General features: G+C 50.1%; 5 protein-coding genes across 5 annotated transcripts; 2 read left to right on the top strand and 3 right to left on the bottom strand.

Moving 5' to 3' along the window:
• Positions 1-1,054: 1,054 nt before the first annotated feature.
• act1 (actin ACT1) lies at positions 1,055-2,677 on the top strand (the record flags this gene model as incomplete). The annotated part of the gene is made up of 5 exons (XM_022543695.1): positions 1,055-1,061; positions 1,217-1,247; positions 1,408-1,463; positions 1,594-2,396; positions 2,447-2,677. 5 exons carry the CDS (start codon positions 1,055-1,057, stop codon positions 2,675-2,677), a joined length of 1,128 nt encoding a protein of 375 aa, XP_022398645.1.
• A 631-nt stretch (positions 2,678-3,308) lies between these two features.
• On the bottom strand, positions 3,309-5,806 carry ade1 (bifunctional aminoimidazole ribotide synthase/glycinamide ribotide synthase; the record flags this gene model as incomplete). Its single annotated transcript, XM_022544866.1, has 2 exons — positions 3,309-5,461; positions 5,521-5,806. 2 exons carry the CDS (start codon positions 5,804-5,806, stop codon positions 3,309-3,311), a joined length of 2,439 nt encoding a protein of 812 aa, XP_022398644.1.
• Positions 5,807-6,950: 1,144 nt separating this feature from the next.
• On the top strand, positions 6,951-9,624 carry ASPGLDRAFT_76053 (uncharacterized protein). The gene is made up of 4 exons (XM_022549832.1): positions 6,951-7,229; positions 7,285-7,741; positions 7,791-7,854; positions 7,905-9,624. The coding sequence occupies exons 1-4, from the start codon at positions 7,026-7,028 to the stop codon at positions 9,568-9,570; spliced, it is 2,391 nt and encodes a 796-aa protein (XP_022398643.1). The 5' UTR covers positions 6,951-7,025; the 3' UTR covers positions 9,571-9,624.
• A 5,776-nt stretch (positions 9,625-15,400) lies between these two features.
• Positions 15,401-19,423, bottom strand: ASPGLDRAFT_131385 (uncharacterized protein; the record flags this gene model as incomplete). Its single annotated transcript, XM_022541036.1, has 1 exon — positions 15,401-19,423. One exon carries the CDS (start codon positions 19,421-19,423, stop codon positions 15,401-15,403), a length of 4,023 nt encoding a protein of 1,340 aa, XP_022398642.1.
• Positions 19,424-20,542: 1,119 nt separating this feature from the next.
• Positions 20,543-21,396, bottom strand: ASPGLDRAFT_49926 (uncharacterized protein). Its single transcript, XM_022547201.1, has 2 exons — positions 21,110-21,396; positions 20,543-21,060 (listed from the first exon to the last, which is right to left on the bottom strand). Exons 1-2 carry the CDS (start codon positions 21,200-21,202, stop codon positions 20,677-20,679), a joined length of 477 nt encoding a protein of 158 aa, XP_022398641.1. The 5' UTR covers positions 21,203-21,396; the 3' UTR covers positions 20,543-20,676.
• Positions 21,397-21,487: the final 91 nt, after the last annotated feature.

Genomic DNA, 21,487 nt, shown 5'->3' with positions numbered 1-21,487 from the left:
GGAAAGTGGTTTATATGTAAAACTTCCTCATGAGGACTTCACTAATGGCTGGACTCGATCATCGCTGCCTTAGGTTTAGAACCTGGAAGTTACCATGTCGCCATGTCTACGGAGTACAGGGACATGAATACCCATACTAATTATACCCGATAGGGTCCAGTGAGGCGTAGACTGACGTATACCGTACTCGTATACAGGACCCTGGAACCATGGAATGATCAGCCTCGCGGGCCCGAGTGGCGGTATCCGATTCCGCACAAGTCCAGGGTATTTTATTATATAGGAGCAGAGTGTAAGAGTACAAGTAGTCTACTCATTATTCTAGACGAAGTTGAAAAGGAGGCAATAGCGCCGTTAGTGAGTGCAAATCCCCCTAGAAGAAACTAAGAATAGGAATCTCCATAAATACCCAAATAGTCGACTCCACACAATGACAGGGTGTCAACTTGGCCTTAGGTCTCTATGGCCGTACTCCGTAGTAATAGTAGAAGTAAAGGCCTAATGACAATAGAATACTCCATACCCTGAATAGAATATTCCCTGGGTTCCGGACGGAGGACCGAGACCTGAAGGCCCCACGAGGATGCGCAATGGGTTTGCCATCCTTTTCGAGGGAGGAACTCTACGAACGGTTCTGCCTGTACAGAGTACAGAGTATACACAGAGGCGTAATCATAAAGAGATTCATCATCATCAAGGCAGATATATTATTCAGTATATAGAAGAGTGTACAATTATACAAGTACTTGTAGTAGTAGTGTAGTGTAGAGTGATAGGGGATTTGATTGTGGCGGTGGACAGCAACGACGACTGCCGGCGGCCACACTAGACTCTTTACTGTCCTGTACGCTCCTCTCCTTAATCCCCCTCTTCTTTTCCCTCTTCCCTTCTTCTTCTCTTCTTCTTCCTCTTTCTTCCTCTCCAGCAAATAAACCATCACCACCTTTTTTTCTTTTTTAACCACCTCTTCTCTCTCATCTTCTCTTTTCTTCTTTCTTCTATATTCTCTCTCTCCTAATAATCTTTACCCCGTTGTAATCCCATTTCTGCCACCATGGAAGGTAAGCTCTTCCGGACACCTCAGCGGCTTCTTGTGCGACGCTCAACGCCCTCGAGCTGCTTTTTGTCCTCCCTTCCATCCTCTCTCTCTCTCTTTTTTTTTTTTATATCTATAATTTGCATCAAGACTGACTTCTATTGCTTTTCCAATCTACAGAGGAAGTCGCTGCTCTCGTTATCGACAATGGGTACGTTTGTTTGTTGTCCTTTTCCCCTCGTGTTGCTGCTTTGGACACTCCACGATCCGGTCGCTAGCTACAATCTCGCTCCCGACCGGTAGAGAAAGCTCGAAGCAACACTTTACCAGGGACTATGGCAATGCTTGAATATCCTACTGACACTCTCTAGTTCGGGTATGTGCAAGGCCGGTTTCGCCGGTGACGATGCGCCCCGGGCTGTCTTCCGTAAGTCAACCCCGCCATCCCCTTTCCCAACAATGCCGTCTTCTTCAGATGGTGTCAGTTGTCCTTGCGTCAACTGGCATATCTGAAAAACGTGCACGTCAAATATCAGACGACTGACAGAAAATTACAGCCTCCATTGTCGGTCGCCCCCGTCACCATGGTATCATGATTGGTATGGGTCAGAAGGACTCCTACGTCGGTGATGAGGCACAGTCGAAGCGTGGTATCCTTACCCTCAGATATCCCATTGAGCACGGTGTCGTCACCAACTGGGACGACATGGAGAAGATCTGGCACCACACCTTCTACAACGAACTCCGTGTCGCTCCCGAGGAGCACCCTATCCTCTTGACCGAAGCCCCCATCAACCCCAAGTCCAACCGTGAGAAGATGACCCAGATCGTCTTCGAAACCTTCAACGCCCCCGCCTTCTACGTCTCCATCCAGGCCGTCCTGTCCCTGTACGCCTCCGGTCGTACCACCGGTATCGTCCTGGACTCGGGTGACGGTGTCACTCACGTTGTCCCCATCTACGAGGGTTTCGCCCTCCCCCACGCCATCTCTCGTATCGACATGGCTGGTCGTGACCTTACCGACTACCTCATGAAGATCCTTGCTGAGCGTGGTTACACCTTCTCCACCACCGCCGAGCGTGAAATCGTCCGTGACATCAAGGAGAAGCTCTGCTACGTCGCTCTGGACTTTGAGCAGGAGCTCCAAACCGCCGCCCAGAGCTCCAACCTCGAGAAGTCGTACGAGCTTCCCGACGGTCAGGTCATCACCATTGGCAACGAGCGTTTCCGTGCTCCTGAGGCTCTCTTCTCGCCTTCCGTCCTTGGTCAGGAAGGTGGTGGTATCCACGGAACCACCTTCAACTCCATCATGAAGTGTGATGTTGACGTCCGTAAGGATCTCTACGGCAACATTGTCATGGTAAGTTTTTCTCCTGTGGTATAAATGAAGACGTACACTAACAAAATTAGTCTGGTGGTACTACTATGTACCCTGGTATTGCCGACCGTATGCAGAAGGAAATCACCGCTCTTGCTCCTTCGTCGATGAAGGTCAAGATCATTGCTCCTCCTGAGCGTAAATACTCTGTGTGGATTGGTGGTTCCATCCTGGCTTCTCTGTCCACCTTCCAGCAGATGTGGATCTCGAAGCAGGAGTACGACGAGAGCGGCCCCTCGATTGTCCACCGCAAGTGCTTCTAAGGTATGATCCATTTTCCGGTGAATCTAGGACCCAGTCTAACAAAATGCAGCTCATGCGCGTGGTTGATTTGCTTGTTCGTACTTCTTTTCTGGCGTATCAAAAGGCAGGACAGTGTGGCATGCGGACCTTTTCTGACCTGATGACGAGAAGGATCGCCTAAGAAAAAGGAACTTTATTTTAGTTGTGGAAATAGAGACGGTTTATTTGACGCTAGTTCTCGTCCAGAGCATCCTCGAGACGGTAGTTTGGGCCCGTTTTGAGCGATATATGGTGGTGATTCTCTTCGTATTGTTCCTGTACCTGTACTAAATATTGCCTACACTATGTCCTGTTCATTTCTTCTCTGTTTGCTTTGCGTTAGACCTTATAAATTTAAATGTTGTATTGCTCCCCGGATCTCCAGAGCTCTCCCCAGATCCACAACTTTAGCATATGCGTTCTATTCGGTCTCGACTTGTGATGTCAGAGCCTCTCCACTGACATTTGGAGCCGTGGTAGAAAGTACTATATTTGATTCATGTAACAAACTGACTTTTATCATTTCATCTCGTCCATCATGTACCATAACAAAACATAAAAAAGAAAACAGAAGTAAATAAGAAAGCTGACCAAATCCAATCTCAGGTGCCTCTAATTCCAGCTCTCCAACCCACTCAGCACACACCTCTCCTCATCCTCCTTCTTAGCCCTAAGCTCACCAACCTGGTAAACCGTCTCGCCCTCACCCTCAAACAACCCCTTAACAACACTCTCACTACCCTTCTCAACAACAACAACCATACCAACACCACAGTTAAACGCGCGCGCCATCTCTGGCGAATCAACATTCCCGTTCTTCTGCAACCACTCAAACACAGGAGGCTGAGTCCACGACCCCACGTCAATGTGCGCGGTCAGCGTCGAGGGAAGCATACGGGGAACATTGTCGACGAGTCCACCGCCCGTGATGTGTGCCAGGCCCTTGATCGCGGAAGACGAGTTGGAGACACTGCTGGCGGGCGACGAAGAGAGGGCTTTCAAGATGGATTTCACGTAGATGCGTGTCGGGGTGAGGAGGGCGCGGCCCAGAGTCTCGTTCTGATTCCAGGGGGCCGGGTCAGTGTAGTTCATACCCGAGCGCTCGACGATCTTGCGGACGAGCGAGTAGCCATTTGAGTGCGGGCCCGAGGAGGCTAGGGCGAGCAGGACGTCGCCTTCTTTCATGGTGGAGGTTTCCGGGAGGATAGGGCGGGCGTTGGGGCCGGAGGTGTTGATAGCGCCGACGGCGGCACCGACGGCATCGTACGTGTTGTCGACGAAGAGGCCGGGCATTTCAGCTGTTTCGCCGCCGATCAGGGCGCATCCCGCGCGAACGCAGCCCTCCGCGACACCGGTGACGAACTGCGAGGCCATGGTGACGTCGAGTTTGCCGCAGGAGTAGCAGTCAAGGAAGAAGAGGGGTTCAGCGCCCTGGACGACGAGGTCGTTGACGTTCATGGCGACGAGGTCGATACCCACTGTGTCGTGGGCGCCGACGGCGTGGGCGATCTTGAGCTTCGTGCCGACGCCGTCGATGGCACCGATTAGGGTTGGCGAGTGCGGGTGGTAGGCGCTGTTTGCGGAGGGGAGGGAGAAGAGGCCGCCGAAGCCGCCGATGACGGCGTCCGTGCCGGGGCGTTTAGTGCGGGCGACGGAGGATTTGATCTGGTTGACGAGGTCGTTTCCTGCGTCGATGGAGACGCCAGCGGAGGCGTAGGTGAGGGATTGCTGGTGGGAGACGACGGCGTCGCGCTGGCGGAAGGCGCGGTGGGCGATGTCCTTGCGGTAGAACATGTCGTCGAAGTGGATGGTGGCGATGCCCTCGTAGCTCTTGCGGACTGCTTCTTCGAGGGATGAAGCGGTGGCTGTGGCGGCGATGACACGCCCGCCAGAGGTTTGGAGTTGGTTACCTGCGAGGGTTGTGCCGGCGTGGAAGATCAGGGTGCCCTCGGGGGTGGGGTCGAGGGTGATGGCCTTGCCCTTGGCGTAGGAGTTGGGGTAGCCGCCGGCGACGGCGATGACAGTTGTGGAGAAGTTGGGCTTGATGTTGATCGAGACGCCGTCCAGCCAGTGCTCAGCACAGGCGACCATGATCTGGGCCAGATCGGTGTCGTCGCTGAGCAGGGGGAGGAGGGTTTGAGTCTCGGGGTCTCCGCCGCGGACGTTGTATTCGAGCACCTTGGGGCCGTTCTTGGTCATCATGAGACCGGTGAAGAGGATACCAACGAAGGGGTAGCCGTCTTTTCTCATGCCGTCAATGGAAGGCTGCACAATGGTGCGGTCAATCTCCTCGAGAACCTCCTTGGTGCCAATAGGCGTGGGAGCGTAGCAGCCCATTCCACCGGTGTTGGGGCCCTGGTCGCCGTCGAAAATCCGCTTGTGGTCCTGAGCAGGAGGGAGGGATCGGATTGTGTAGCCGTCACTGAAGGTAAGGACACTGAGCTCGTCTCCCTCGAGGTACTCCTCGATGACAACCTCGTTTCCTGCCTCTCCGAACTGGAGATCGACCATCATCTCGCGGAGAGCCTGGTGGGCCTCCTCCTTGGTCGTGGGGATAATGACACCCTTTCCGCCGGCCAGACCATCGGCCTTGATAACGACCTGGTGGTGCACAGAGTCGAGGTATTGGCGTGCGGTCTCGTAGTCGTGGAAGTTTCCGTACTGCGCGGTGGGGATGTTGTGTTTCTTCATGAAGTCCTTGGAGAAGGTCTTGGAGCCTTCAAGACGGGCGGTAGCCTTGGAGGGACCGAAGCATCTGATGCCGGCTGTTCAATTACCAGTTAGCACATTGCGTGTGCTTTGCTTTAGAGAGTGTGTGACTAACCAGCCTGGAAGTAACCCTGGATACCCTCGACAAGAGGAGCCTCAGGACCAGGAACCACCAAGTTCACACCATTCTGCTGAGCAAAAGCCACAAGGGCCGGGTAATCGTTGCCCTTGACATTGGCATTGTAGATCTTGCTGTCATCACCAAGTCCAGTACCACCGTTTCCAGGAGCGACGTAGACGGCGTTGACGAGGGGCGACTGGCTCAGTTTCCAGGCAAAGGCATGTTCGCGGCCGCCGTTACCGACGATGAGGATGCGCAATTGGTCTTGGGTGTGTGTCATTGTGTCTGCTTCTCCTGTTCTTATCAGCTATGTTCTTGTACAATATCACTATGGAGGGGCAGATTGCCCCTCATTATCTCGCAGAGATGGATCTCAACAAGACATATAAAACAACAATGACAATTGAAATGTGAAGATCAATAATAAAAGAAAAGAACTCACCCAAAAACAGCCGCGAGGACAGCGAGAAAAGTGCAAGTGAAGTCTTGGAGAAAATCCCATCTTTTTTTCTTCTCGGACGGAACGGCGGGGCGGCTTTTCTCCGACGTCGGATTGACTTTCTATACAACCACTATCATCCATCCGTGAATAAAGCAGAATGTTAATGGATTTCTTCGAATAGCTGTCTCTTTACTTTGTTCATTCACCCAAAGAAAGACGCAAAGGAAGCACAAGTTACTTAAGGTGGAAAAAAACTTGCCGAGTTTACCTTCTACTACATACATCCCGAGAAGCCCAGAAAACATCGCATGAGAACAACTTGATGACCGCGCGCTCCATTATTACCTGATCTAGCCATGGAAGTGATTATGGTGGCAAACCAGGTTTTCTTTAACCGCCCAAGTCGGCGATCGATTCCACCAAGTTGTTTAGAACGGCCCTAGGTAGGTGCATAAAATGCAGGGAGAGTGCCTCACCATAACAGCTTTGCTTGAATGGTATTGATTACAAGAAAGGATGTGAAGATCTCTCTAAATGAGATGATCCCATATTGGAATTTGTGATCACCCAACACGCCTCATGACCATTACAGCTTCCAGAGTAATGGGAAACTGCCCTAGAGAATGCGCGATGACCTTCAAAGAAACGAACGTTGCAGAGGAGGAACTTGAAAACACCGAGTGTGGCGTTGTTAGACACTTCTACCTATATAGCATTGAAGCAGCAACCAGAGAAAGTAATCTCTAACAAAGGGCATGAAGAGTAATTGATATCTCCAAAGTTTCTAGTAGGGCATTGCCAATCAAGCGCTGCGATTCGCCGCTGAAACCGGTGACCAAGGCGGTGAATATTTTGACCAATAACCCGCATCATACGGCGAAAGCGGGGGCAGAAAAAGAAAATGATAAAAATGCCCTCCGATCAAAAGGCTCCTGCAGACAAGCTCCCACATTGCCAGCGCCAAATCCTCCCTGTGTTCCGCAAACTGAAGGACCCCTTTACCAACTCTCGGCTACGACTCCCGCTGAGCAGTATAATCCGATACATCCTGGCCTGAATGTTTCGGGCTTCGCTACGGTCTGCCTCAGACCCTCTTCGCGAACATGTCTGCTTGTCGTGTTTGACCCGGAGGTTTGGAGGCAACATCCGTTGGCGCCCATTTCACACCACTCTTATCCGTCGCAATGAGTCTGGCAATGGGACAGCTACCAACGGGATGGCGCAGTCTAATGAGCCGCCGAAGTCCGCACCAGTTCCGGAGGTAGGGATGCCTGTCTCTTTTCGCTATGAAGAAAGGATACTGACAATGGTGAAAGAACAAAAGCATACTAGTCGAAGCGAAGCCACGAAGTCCGGATTCGAGTTCGAAGGATGACCAGAAACCAGCGGCGCAAGAGCCCGGCTCCGAGACGGCCACTCAAACCACACAAGAAACCTCGAAGAATACCTCCAAGGGCAAGAAAAACACTGAGCGGAAAACTCGAAAAGCAGTAGCTCGAGAGGCACGAAGAGCCGCAACACTAGAGAAGGAACGGAAGAGAGCCGAACAAGCTGAATTGCGTGCTAAAGCCACCAAAGCTAAGACAACAAAGGCCAAGGGCAACCCGGATGTAGCCTCTGCGATAAGCAAAGGTCCGCAATTGACCCCCGCCCAAAAAGCGAGGACTGCAACCAATGCCGACAGAGAGAGTGCTGGAAATGTGGCGTTTCTTCTTAACGAATCGCACAAGAGAGTCACCGGTTCTATCAACAAAGAGCAGGTGTCACTTGCACGTGAGTTTCTGTTCTGTCTATTCTCAGGCAGTTTTGCTGATTTTCGCAGCTTTGGATGTGGAAACGCCGAAAGTCCCGCGTCTTTCCTTTGGCCTCGAGAGAGTGCTGTTCAAGTAAGCTCTTTCTCCCCCTGTGATGCCAACGTGGACTAACAGAGGCCAAGCCCCGGTGTCTACAACCTCCGCGATCCCCGATCCCGAGTATACAACTTTGACCCCTATCTGGGTTCCATCATGCCTGTCACCGAGTTCGACTTTGATGCGCTGAAAGAATACATTACATCCTCCAAGGACACCACATTACGCGACATAGCTCGGAAAGAGAAGAAGAAATATGTCGGTTCGTCGTCGAGTATGACGTCGGTTCTTTCACAGTTCCATTATCTCCTCTCCTCGTGGCGAGGGATCAATACACAAACTTTGTCTCAAGGGTTCCCGGATAAGCTGCGGACTTTCACCCGGCTCCTGCGGGCGCCTTCCGCTATGTTCCTTCGTTACCAAGACGGCGTCTATGCCATTGATGCGGACAAGGAATTCGATAGCGCCAACATCCTCATGAACCTCGGAAAATCCATGGAAAAGCTCTTGACATTACCGAAAGAGGACTTTGAGCGATACCGCAGGTCAAGCGATAATAAGATTACCCCTGAAGAGGAGCAAGCAGTACCGGAATCCTATCACTACTCTACTCTAGGTGATTTCGTCATGAGATCCCAACTCGATGCCTACGATCCCCGGCTTCCTGGGACTGGAATGTTTGACCTGAAGACACGAGCGGTCGTATCTATCCGCATGGATGCGCAGAACTTTGAGCACGGCCTTGGCTATGAAATCAAAGGTCAATACGGCGCGTTTGAGTCCTACGAGCGTGAATTCTTCGACATGATCCGGGCTGCTTTCCTCAAGTACTCGCTGCAAGTGCGAGTTGGCCGTATGGATGGTATCTTCGTGGCCTTCCACAACATCGAACGCATTTTCGGATTCCAGTACGTCAGCTTGCCGGAATTGGACCAGACGCTGCACGGCCAGTCCGATACTGCTCTGGGAGACGCGGAGTTCCGACTCAGTCTGGGACTCTGGAATAAGATTCTCAATAAGGCCACGGAGAAGTTTCCTCAGCGCTCCCTGCGCTTCCATTTTGAAACGCGCGACGCTGCGACTCCGTTCATGTACATTTTCGCGGAACCTGTGACCGAGGAGGAAATCAACACTATCCAGACGAGGAACGCAGCTGAAATTAATGCATACCAGCAGCGAATCTTGAACCTGTCACCAAAGGGCGATGAGGACGATGCTTCGAGTACAGCAGAGGCGCAATCCGAGACTGAAGCCACGGAAGAGCACGCAAAGGAAGTAGACGCGACTGAGAATGCCATATCGGAGTCGACAACACCTTCCGATGGACCCTCTGAGACGCCTTCGGAGACGCCCTCTGAAGCGACATCCTCAGAGGACCCTGCCACCACGGAGACAAAAAAGGAAGAAGAACCAACCGAACAGCGCGAACTATTCGCCATGACCCTCATGGTCAAAAACAAGATCAACGGCAAAGAAGTCGAGCGCCCCACCGACTATAAAGCAACCCAAAACTGGCAAGTAGACTACGAGCTCATCGAGCTCCCAACCGAAAAGGCACGAGTAATCTACGGATCCTGCCAACGCCGCCGCCAAAAGTCCCTCATGGGCCGCGGCGAGGACGAGACGGATGTTGCGGCTAATGTGTACATCCGCAAGCTCCGGGAGATCAGCAAGGCAGGACGCAAGTTCCGGCAGGAGCAGGAGAAGCTTGATAAGGAGAATGGCGTTGTGGTTTTGGATGAGTCTGCATAAAAGCCTTGCTCTGTCTTTTCTTTTCTTTTTTCTTTTTCTTTTTTTTTTTTTTTTTTTTTTTTTTTTAATGAATGTGGTTATGTCTCTTGATGAGATATGGGGCCATTGATTGATGTATAATATTTGTACGGTTTATGGGTCTTTTGTTTCTAGATGGGTTGCTGGTTTCAATTGCTTTGTTTGGGTGAATGAATGAATGATTGCATTGGGTCTTAAATGACCCTAGCTAGCTTCTATAACATGGTTTTATTTCTCTTCCATACCAGTCACTGTGGTCTGTGGATGAATATCTTGATACTGTTGCCCTAATAAATATCCATTCACTCTCAGGTGTCTAGACTAAAACATAATAACAATGCCTACAGACAAAAGAAAAAGAAACCCATAAACCCCAAAACTGCATCTTGTCAATTATCTCGGTTTCAGTCCCAATCCCTGGCTACATCATCTCCAAGCCATCATAGCCACTAGACCATCGAGGAATGTTTTGCATTTGGCAGAAATTCCCAGATCCCATATACTGCCATATTATCCTAATTCCCCAAGGACAATTGGGTAAACGAGCCACATTCGCTATACTTTCTCAACATCGATGAACATAAAAAGTGGAATATTGATCGAGGCATTCAGCTAAGTGGGCCCATATCAACACATGTTGACTTCGCTGCGGTTTCTACGGCTTTTATGTCCGTTATTGTGAGAAACAGCCACCCGAGAAGTCGGAATACGCGTGGAACGTGGACCGATATGAGAAATCACCCGATTGAGAGAGAAACTTGATGGATGGTTATGTATTGGCAGTTGGTCATTATGCGGGAGCTGGTACTTCCTCGTCGAGCTTCTTTGCGCGTCCCAAATGGCGGGGAAGCAGAATTTGGTACTGTAGACAGGGGAGGTGATTGGGGGCTCGAAGGCGGATATGATCACCTGTATGTATTTGATTTAGTTTCATACAGTGATAAGATCTGCAGACTAACTGATATACAATGGAAGCAACCGGTCAAAAAGATTCTCTTCCAACAATCGAAAACATTTATACTCAGCACGAGGTTTCCGGAGGAGATACTAATGCTTCCCCGGTGATGTGGAAAACCCTGTTGAAAGGTTACAAAGAGACGAAAACACAGAAAACACAAGCGATATGCTAACCATACTCTATTGGAATGCAATAATTGACACAATGGACGTTAAATTTGTCCTTGGAAGCACACCTGTTGATTCAGTCAGGGTACTGCTCTGCATCGTCCCCAACTTATCTTTCTGGAAAGTCAACTGCCAAACGAATATTCAGAGATGCATGCTGTCGGGGTTCCATGATGCTGACTAGGTTGAAGAGTTTTCAATTGGAGAACAGGATAAGATTATCTTTCGCAACACTTGCGAACTGAATGTGGACACATTGTGCCGTATTCCGCGGGTTTATCGGTCGAGGACGGAGATCGACAAAAAAAGGCGTAAGTGAGCCCTAATGATCAAGATGCGAGCATGAGCTAAGATGGATACTTATTGAGATAGAAAGCAAGATTAAACCCTGGGCACTTATTTCCCCATAATTACTAGGCATCTATTGCCGATATCGAAATTGCCACACTGCACAGATCCCATCAATAACCAAAGACATCGACCAATTCCTTCTGATATTATGCCTGGCTGAAACGCCACCGGCATGGAAGGAGCCTTCGGTCTGAAGAAGACACATCACAAGTGAGTGAGCGAGTTGAAATCCTTCGGCTCTTCATGGGCCTCACTCAATATCTAAAAAGCAAGGCGGCACTAATCAGAGCAATGCAAATAATTCGTTCCTTTTGGCAAGCGGCTTTTCAATGTCAATGCTACCCCGTGACTTCAACATGTTCGAAGCGTTCGTCAAGATCTTGGATACGAAGCTCACTCACGAGCAATCTTTCTTTGAGCTCTTACGAAATTACGACGTCGAACTATCCATCCTCTAAAAAGTCACCAGTAACACTCTCCCTGTCCCAGTCGAAAATACATCTTGCTAACTTGACACAGGCGACAAGAACGTTTTTTTCTGTTACCGCTCCTCGTTCGTATTTCCCCAGACTACCTGTTGAAACTTTATCTTTGAAAATGAGGCACCATACTTAGTGGTCTGTTGCTGATGTTTGTGAAAGATGCATTCTTAGCCAATGGGCATGGGGCCCTTCCCTTGTATTTGATTAAATTATGTGAGATGCCAGATCTGTTCACACCCTTATTATCAGTGCATTGCTATGAGTCTTCCTTACCTTATCTCCTTTTCTCTTGGCTGGCTGCTAACCTTTCACATAGATTGATTGATGCGTACTCCTTCCGGTCTCTATTTCCACTCTCAAGACCACAACTCATAAGATCAGAGAACGAGATGGGGTGGTTTCTTTACGGGAGCCGATGAGTTCCGAAGGTCTCTTAACGACATCAAAGAGTCAGGAGCTTCAGGGACCCATTTGCTTTGGCCCATAGTTATCAAAAGCAATCAGTTGATACATGCCGGCGCGCTGTGAGCTTCCAGCATGGGTCTTTTTGTTCATCTCAGATACGGGCAAGAAACGTATCCCGGATTCATCCCCAATTTCCACGTTGTCAGACCCGCAAGATCTACTGAACCAGCCCCCTGCTAATGGGCAGATACTCAGGCCTGCGCCTTTGACAACAGACCGTACGAAATCCCATCTATCTTATTTTCCCTGAATCCATTATGTCGACATGTTGAATTGGAAGCTAGAGCGACTCACCCAGTCATATGACAATTCTGGCTCTGTGGTCCCGTTTTCGCCCAGATACGAGGTATAATCTGTTGCCTCAAGAGGAACTAGCATTTAAAAAAAAACCAAGCACTCTCAGACATCCCGCAAGACCTGGACAGCCCAGCGTTGTTAAAGTCTGACTTGAAATGGAATTACAGGGCCTAATGGTGGACTACAATCTCAGGTGACGACCACAAAGGTCCGTGGGGAATGAAGTCGATAAATGACACTATCCCCACGGGGACAATAAATCTGGCGTTTATGACATGATACTTCTACAAACAATAAAGTTTTCAACTGATCCCCGGGACCCCGGTACTTCGTCCGGCTGGTCAATTCGTTCGAAGAGATGGTTGAAAAGCCTCATTTCCTGGGCCAGCGAGACGATGTTCGAAAGTGGGATGATACTCGACAGCTTCATCATACCTTGAGCTATCTAGCGTCATGAGGACATCCGTCCTAGAATCACGACTATTTAAGAAGCTACTTAATGGGGCAAATGCATCCCAAAAACACATATAACGCCACTACAAACCTGCAAGATTGACATATTCGACATGCAGTGGGAAAAAACAGACTATAATTGCTATTAAGAAACAAATGGCTCTTTTGGCGTTCTCGCTAACTTACCAGCTATTGCCGAAGCGATGGCACCAATCGAGATCGAGCCGCCGCGTCCATTTGGTCCAATTTCACATATTGGGGTGCGATCATTGGCTGATTGAGATGTTTAACACTACATCGAACGGGAAGTGGTATGTTTTCACAGTGTGAACCAAATGGTTCAGACGCTAACATGAGCTCCAGCGTGCTATTACTATTTGCCTAGACACTTCTGAACTGCCCATAACCCTAGCCGAAAAGCTAAAGATATCTATTAATCGACTTATTCAAGCGGCCAATACCCAAACGCCATCCTTGTCCGTCCGTCTTTAAACCCCGGGATCAGTGAAGACAAACATGCCTAAGGGGCTATCATGAACTATCATAATATGGCTAAAGCCAATGAACGAGTCCAGAGTCACACCCACAAGCAGACACGATTCAGACACATTACACTTTGGTCCCCCTTTCACAATATTCCTCAATGTAAACTTACCAGAATTAATCAACGGCAAATACCTTTACAGGGTTCCACACCAGCAGCATGTGCCTCGGAAAACACCAAAGTCCCTTCTTCACAGCTCACCTTCAGACATTCAGTACTAAGCCATCAGACACAAACCTGCTGACCGTACATCCCATGCCAATGTGGTGGCTGGAGAGATACATGCGGCACAAAGGAATCATATCAGGGAAGTGCCATTGCGTTTTCCCAGAGATTCCCATCGACGCTTATACAAATAAGCACGCAAATATTCTCAGGGGGACCCGATTGGGCCGTTGATACGTGGCTGACGCAAGTCGGATGATCGAGATAATGGGCTTGAACAGCCGCCTCTCTGGACACCCAACGATAAACAGAGCCGGACACACACGCCCAAGCACTCTTTCAACTTATCTCACGCTTTTATAGCCACGCAAAAAGATGATGGCTTTCTGAACGAGATGGCTTCACACTCCAAGAAAACAATGTATTTGTTCCCTAAACTAGGGAGAAGTCTCTGTGTATGAAGCACTCCGGACAAAAGATCCAACGCAACGCTTGCAATAAACCAAAGCCAGTCGAAGTTCTCGCTGATACACTGCTTTCTCGAGTTATACCAAATACTAATACTAACAGAAACAGCGCCTGCTGGCTGAAACAGCCGCGTGATTGATCCCCATCAATTGATACCCCTATCTTCACTCTTCCCTCTTCACATTGATCGGACTCGAGGGTGTATCGCTAAAGGGGGGAGAAATGAAAGCGTATTTGAGAGGGTCCCCGTCAGAGTCCCTGCCAAACCGCTTGTGTACAGACAGGTGACTCTGCTCTTGCGCGAATCGCAACCAGTTCCTTTGGTGACTTTGGCAGGCTGGACATATCGACGAATGCTTGCGGTATTACTTCTGATTTTGTCTTATGCAGCAAGTAGCAATATCTACGCAATGCAGCCGCCCTAGAACCGACTTCCTTGCTCGGGTTTGTTTTGCATGGAACCGGTGGTATATCGGATACCTGTTGTCTGTATGTTTTATTGATATCATCAGGCCTTACAGAGCACATTCACTTCACGACTGCATGATACCAGATTTATATCTCTACTATTCAAAAGCTGCGTGGTGGAGGACGGTGCAACAGTCTTCTGATCGATTTACTAGTCTTCTTCGCTGCGTTGCTTTCGGCAGTCGACCATCCTGCCCTACATCACTCGCATACAAGGCGTTCTAGTTCTAGATTCAACAGCTTCGACAAATGGATAGTTTCTGTTAAGGATTCGTTGGTACTCGAGTCTATATGTATGAAGTTGCATATGTATGCTTTCTTGTTAAATAAATCTATCAAATTATCAATTAGGACCCGCCTCCTCCAATATCGTATTGGCAGGGAGAAATGAAATGAAGTGAAATGAAAAAGATCAAAGAAAAGAAAAAAAATCCCCCCAAATCCACACATACACACAAACAAATAAAGATAAAAAAAAAAATAAATAAATAAATAAAAGAACGCCTCAATCCTGGTTCTAGCCCTAAGCACCACCCAACCAATCGAACAACCAAATAAAATGAATAAATCCCACATGCGCCGCTTAATCGGTACAAGATACATAGTTGGTATCTCCTGTGCTGTAATGAAACTGTGAAACGCCTGCTGGTCGTGATAAAAAAGAAAAAAGAAAAAAGAAAAAGCAAAGGACGGTGATATGTATGCAATGCCTCGTATCGTATCCAAGATAGAGGTTAGGGATGTCCGGACGGACATTCCTTGAAAAGACAAAGAAATGTACAAGTATAGATAGATTGACACATGTCAATCAAAATCGTCGAGAAAGTTAAAAAAGAAAAGGTGGTCGACGGTATCGTGTTGAAGGTAGATGTGATCGTCAGTCATCTTAGGACATGAGAAAGTATGTAGACCGAAAGTCCTGTCGGAAGGTGTGCCCCTTGACAAAGGAAGCACCATACTGTACAGAGAAAGAAGAGAAAGTCGAGTACAGAGTTCACTGAAAGCCTCCCATGTTAACCTTGGGAGGCGCCCAGTCAAGCTTAGGAGGAGCCCAGTTCAGCTGCGGGGCCTTGTCATCCGACACACAGAGCCCGGGCCTCATTTTTTCAATCTTGCGTCGTTCCTTGGATGCGCTTCCACCGAGGAAGCCCTTTAATGCCGATGACGCGGTGCCGTAGGTGCTCCGTGAACTCGCGTTAGTACCAGTACTGGACGATACAAGACTAGAGCTGCGGGCGCTCCGGACACTGTCAGGCTTGACGACTGTGGACGGCACTGCGGGGACGGGAACGGCCAATCGTGCGGAAGAGGCGGGGGCATATTCAGGCGCGTAGTAGGGAGCGGTCTGGGGACGCTGTCGCGGATCTAGTATTACACCAGTCGGTTCGGAATTCAGACTGTCAAAAATGTCCAGATGGGTACCAGGAGCCGCCTTTGGTGTTTCCACGTCGTCTTCTGCCATGGTCGATGCTGTTGGAGGCGGTGCTTGCTGGACGTTGGGCAACTCATCCGCAGAGACGGTGACTTCGAACTTGAGGTTTTCCAACATCGTCCCCAAGCTTGCTGCGGTCGTTGGTCGTCCATCGCTGTAAGCATCGTCACCTTCAACAGCGGGCTCGTCATCTATTCCACTGGCAATGTTGTAATTACGAAACAGGTACCGCCGCAGACGTGCAACCTCTCCATCCCATTTCCGGTGGAGAGATTGCAAGACAAAGTCGACATCATGGTCTAGAACCTGCGGCGCCACCGAAGAAGAAGACATGGTCCCACTGCGGTAGTGACCGGCCGACGGGGGATTTTTGGTCAGCTTGTTTCCAACCGCTGCGTGACCCACAGTCACAGCCGCGTGGAGAGACCGTCGGATCGAGCTTGACGTGGAGCTCTGGGCGTAGGTGACTTCCCGTTTCAACCCCTCAATTTCCCGGCGCAGCTTATTCAGCGATTGGGCCCGGTCTCGATCCATGCACGAAAGACTTAACAAGGACTGGTTCCGCTGCAATCCATTGACGAGAACTGTAAAAGACTGCAGATTGATATCGTTGCTCTCACAGTAGATCTCACGTAGGCTGGTGTTGTCTTCCAGGACAGACGACAGAGTGTTAGCGCCCTGCAGGCCAAGCCTCTGATGCTCAATCCGCAGCACCTTCAGAGACTTGTTCAGTTTCAAACCAGTCAATGCCAGGTTGAGACCAATGCCAAACCGGGCCACGTCCAAATGCGCGCTGTCGCCACTGATATCCAAGTCCTCTAGCGTATCATTCTCCTCGAACATCGCCTGCAGCGACTTGCACGTATCCGGCCCCGCATCATACGGAAGCGACGCCTTGGAGATATCCAGAAACCGCAACGAGCGATTCTTGCGAAGCGCATCGACGAGAACTCGGAACTGCTTCTCCTCCTTGAAGTCGATCATTCTCATCGACAGATGCGACGGGGTCTCGTCCTGACCGATGGCTTTGAACAGTTGGATGCAGCCATTGTCGAGGCGGTTTTCATTGACGTGCATATGAAGCTCGCGCGGTTTATCGCTCGCGGAAGCAATCGCATGCAGAAGCACAGCCACGTCTTGTCCGTTCAGACCGCACTGATCGAGCCGAAGCACCCGCAATCTCAATGACTGCTTACTTCCCAAATAAATGGCAATTGCATCGACGGTCTGCGTGTTCACCGGCGTCTGACTCAATGATAACTCATCGAGTTGCCAATTGAAGAGCGTTTCAGCCGTGACAAGCGGTTCGGGCCCCGAGGTTCGGGAAATGCGTGACAAATTGATCTTCCTGATTTGACTAAAGTAGCCAATGTACTGCTGCAACACATACGGGTTCAAGCGACCTTGCACTCCGGAGATGTCAATCGCTTCCAGCGTCGACTCCTGAGCGACGATGGTCGACAGAAGTAGATCAATGTCGTGCACGGACAACCCGCAGTTGCCCACTTCTAAAGCCCGCAAATGACTTGATCTCTGAGAGGCTGCGTCGACGAGGTAGTCGAGGTCAGAGTCGCCAAGTTTGATACCATTGAGAACCACCCAGTCCACGCTCGTGAGCTCCCGCCGGCAGACGGGGAAGATAGCCTCTGGAATACCACAGCCAGGGTCATGGCTCTCACTATTCGACTGAGGAACGCGACTGAGAGAGTACGAGAAATCCATGCGCCGGAGATATTTGCTCTTCAAAGTCAGAGCTCGAATCTCCTGTGACAGCACCGACAGATTCTCCTGTCCGGGGATGGTGACCGGTGAACCTGCGCGAGTCAGACGGGCATCCTTGTCTACACCGTGCAGATCGCGAATGCCTTGCAGCACATCCAGACTGACACGGTTGAACGAGATCGACCGGAAGGACTCGTTGTAGCGCAACGCCCGCAAGACCGCAATCAGCTCCATGGGTGTGTACTTCTGGCGATTCGTATATGCCGGTGGTAAAAGCTTGAAACACGGCGCATCCTCACACTGCATGTCGATGGTGTAACGGATATTGGACGTATCGATATCATAACTGGCGGAGTAGGCAACCAGCGTCCGGTCGAAACAGCCATAGTCCTCATCGAGCGTCACAGGGGGGAAGTTACTTTCATCGTCGAGGTCGCGGGGAACGATAAAATCGAAGGGTTGTCTGATCCAAAGCGGCCGCAAGAACTCGGTATGCTGCCTTATCCAGAAGGCAATCTCCAGCGAATGCACCGAGGCCAGAAAGATCGAAAATGGTTTGCGGAGCGGGACTCGGAAAGTCAGATGAAGGCTATCGTCGCCCCACTCCATTGACAGCGAGGTAAGGTTCATCAGCCCAAATGACGATGCGGATTCCATATCCGGAAGGGAAACCACGGAACCGCGGTGGGTCGGTTTCTGCTGAAACGGGATCAGGTGCAGCTTGTGCGATCCAAGGGCGAGATAGCAGCCGGTAGGGGAAAGCTTGGTGATATCTTCAGACGACGTGCGGGCCGGGTATTTGCCGCTGCCGCTCCCAGTGCTCCCATGCATGCTACCGTTACTGCCTCCGCTGGAGGCCATCTGAATAACACGGAACATGCGAAACGTCTCCGGGTCGTAATCCCGCTCGTACTCTAGTATCCGCGCAACATGCTCGACAGTTCTCTGGCCAAAGGGCAATGGATCGGACATGCGAGTCATCTCGGCTGCCGAACGGATTCCCACCATCCACAGATTCAATTCCTGGATTTCGGGCGTTTGCATCTGCACGAAGGCGGCCTTTTGAGTGCGGTCGTCCACGTAGGCAAGCTCGACCGAGGACGAGAGTCTCCCATCGTCCAGCATGTAGACGGCGATGATACTGTTCAGGGGGATGCCGACGGAGGTATCGGCGGCGGCGGACAATTGCGCATCTTGAATCGAACTGACAGAGGCCACGGACTGCCGGTGATGTTGCAGGTTACTCGAGGTACTCGGGCGTTCGAAGGAGGCAGGAATGGACGGGAAGGCTTCAGCGGCTTTCTTCTGGCTCTTGAAACGGACGAGATGGGTGTTGGTAAGGACGAGAAATTGGCTCTTTTTCCTCCACATGCCACCAGTGGTCTGAACCTCGCCATGATGTAGAACCATATTTCCAATCATACATGTCCGTGCGGCGGAGGCATCGTCGTCATCCCCGGAAGAATTCTTGGAGCGCCCGGTGGACTTGGTGTCTTCGTCATTCTCGAACGAGTGTAGCGATCGGAGGGACCCGAAAACGGAGGCGCGTTTTTTCTGTAACGATTTCCGTCGGGGACGAACCACGGCGTCTGGGGGAGTGGAGGAGGCCATGGAGGCGGCCCATGCTGCTATTTCGGCATCTGCAGTCGCGGAGGCTGCCAGATTCTGAGGCTGGGGGCTGACATTCCGATTGCCGCCAAAGAAGCCGGAATTGCGACGGTTTTTTCGTTTCTTCAGGACATGGGTTTCGTCGGAGGGGGAGCGATCGTGGGAAAGGGAAGCTGTTAGGTTGGAGGCCGCGGACGAGGGGCTGAAGACGCTGAGACTTTTTCTTCTTTCTTTTCTTCCAAAACTGTCGGCCATGACGGAGTCCTGTAGAAAGAGCGGAAGAAAAAGGAGAAAAGAAAGAGGGGGATAAAAAAAAAGCCTCAAATCAACCAAAACAATTGGACCAAGAAAAAAACAAAAACAAAAGGACAGCGAGCGGTGACAATAGTAGGACGACAGGTCACATCAACCGGGGAGTATGTACTGTATGTACTGGGATGGAATATGTACAGAAGGTTCCTGCAGAATTAGCCTAGTCCATAGTGATAAGAATTGAAAAGAAATGAAGAAGAGAAGAGTGTTGGGGATGAAATGGTGAGGCAGGTTTGAAACCAAAATCTCCGCCAGCGACACGGGGAGAGCAAGACACTTACAGCAGACCGTCAAGGCGCCATCAGAAGAAAGAATGAGAAAAGAATGAGAAAAGAGAATGGGATTGTGGTAGAGTAGGATTGTATCGACCAGCAGAACAATCAAGCAAAAACGACAGAAAACGACGGAAAGGGAAAGGAAGAGATGAAAACGGCAAAGAAGAGAGAGAGAGAGAGAGAGAGAGAGAGAGAGAGAGAGAGAGAGAGACCAGCACCCAAGAGACACAGAAAGAAGTAGAGAGAGTGAGTGTAGAAGAGTACTCCAAAGTAGTAGTAAGACAAAGAGAGGGAAAGGAAAAGGGGAGAAAAAGAAATCCGGAGAAAATCAGATCCACGCAGATCAAATGATGTCAAGCGGTACTCTACAAGTACATACAGTATGGACAAAGTAACTATGCTGAAGTATAGAGTGCAGCGTAACTGTAGAGCACAGTTTACAAGTACTCTGTATGCTCCTATTATTTTACTCCCATTAACGTTGGCTCGCAAACTCCAGTTCCTCTGAAACAACCACCGGTAATCCTCCATATTAATTCCGCTCCACATAGTTCCATGGATTCGATCCGTTTTCCAATATTTACGAATGGTGCATTGGCAGCTGCAAGCAATGGTACAGTAACCATATTGCGACAGCTACTACGGAGTACATACACCATACTATCCTACTACTACTATACAATACCATACTATCATGTATTTCGTAAACTAGGTAGGAGTGAGGCGGCCATCCATTATTAATGTCTCGCCCCATCTACGTTGCAATAGTTCCTACCGAGTTAGACATCGGAGTCCTCTTCCGTTTCCGCATCCGTATCAATCCAATTATCCGTGCTGACCCTACTATATACACGTACTTTGTCCATGCTCAAATTAGAACAACTTGCCACAATCCAGGCCCTGATCCTGGTTCTGGCCTGTCTATCTACCACTGATCAGATTCTCCCGCTCAGCAGTAACCCTCTGCACCCGCTTCACCTTACGCATAAAATCAATATATTCCGCCACCCGTCTCTCCGCCCACACGCACCCGCCCAACGTCATCGCCGCGATCTGCAAAAACACTTTGAACTGCGGAGTGAGGCCTTGGTACACCCGAGCCGTCGGGGAGATCCACTCCGAGAAGCCTTCGAGGGGTCTGTGGAGGAAGCGCGCGCGGAAGTATTCTTTTGTGAAGGGGGATGGTCTTCGTGCTCGCGGTTGTGAACCTGGCTGATGTGGTTGTGGCGGACCGGCGTTGCTTGCGAATGTAAAGGGATGAGGGAGAATTAAGATCATATGCGCGAGGATAGAGACGGAACCGTACTGCGGAGTGTGTTAGCTCGATTCTCTGCGCCTGGGCTGGGGTGCGCACCCGAAATGCACCTGCTAAGAAACCCTTGACGCCTTCTGTGGTGACTTCCTCCGGGGGTTCAATTTCTGCTCTTAGGTCTGCTGGGGGAGGCATTTTGTCTGAGTAGCGTTATGCGACTTCGTCCGTGTACTTCGAAAATACGGAGTAGAGCTCTTGAGCAAATCCCGAGATACCGGCGGGGTACGGACACGGATCAGTGCAAGACGGCGCTAATGATAGATTTTCTATAACGCAGATAACAGAATAAAAGACAATTATAGATACTGGACCAGCCAGACAATTGCAATCCCTATACAGACAAGGGCAATGAACTCCGGCATGAACTCCGGCATGAACTCCGACTCCGACATGACGCAGCCGGATCAAAATCCCCCCGCT

The sequence above is a fragment of the Aspergillus glaucus genome (genome assembly GCF_001890805.1).
Source record: "Aspergillus glaucus CBS 516.65 unplaced genomic scaffold ASPGLscaffold_17, whole genome shotgun sequence".
NCBI classification, from domain to species: Eukaryota; Fungi; Ascomycota; class Eurotiomycetes; order Eurotiales; family Aspergillaceae; genus Aspergillus; species Aspergillus glaucus.
This window is presented reverse-complemented; position numbering and strand designations above follow the sequence as displayed.

Bases quoted from the DNA above. Each gene is read 5' to 3' on its own strand.
- ASPGLDRAFT_76053 (XM_022549832.1), top strand. From the start codon at position 7,026: ATGTTTCGGGCTTCGCTACGGTCTGCCTCAGACCCTCTTCGCGAACAT. The intron at 7,742-7,790 runs GTGAGTTTCTGT...TGATTTTCGCAG, and splicing joins AGAGCAGGTGTCACTTGCAC to CTTTGGATGTGGAAACGCCG. The intron at 7,855-7,904 runs GTAAGCTCTTTC...ACAGAGGCCAAG, and splicing joins CTCGAGAGAGTGCTGTTCAA to CCCCGGTGTCTACAACCTCC.
- ASPGLDRAFT_49926 (XM_022547201.1), bottom strand. From the start codon at position 21,202: ATGCCTCCCCCAGCAGACCTAAGAGCAGAAATTGAACCCCCGGAGGAA. The intron at 21,061-21,109 runs GTGCGCACCCCA...CACACTCCGCAG, and splicing joins TCTTAGCAGGTGCATTTCGG to TACGGTTCCGTCTCTATCCT.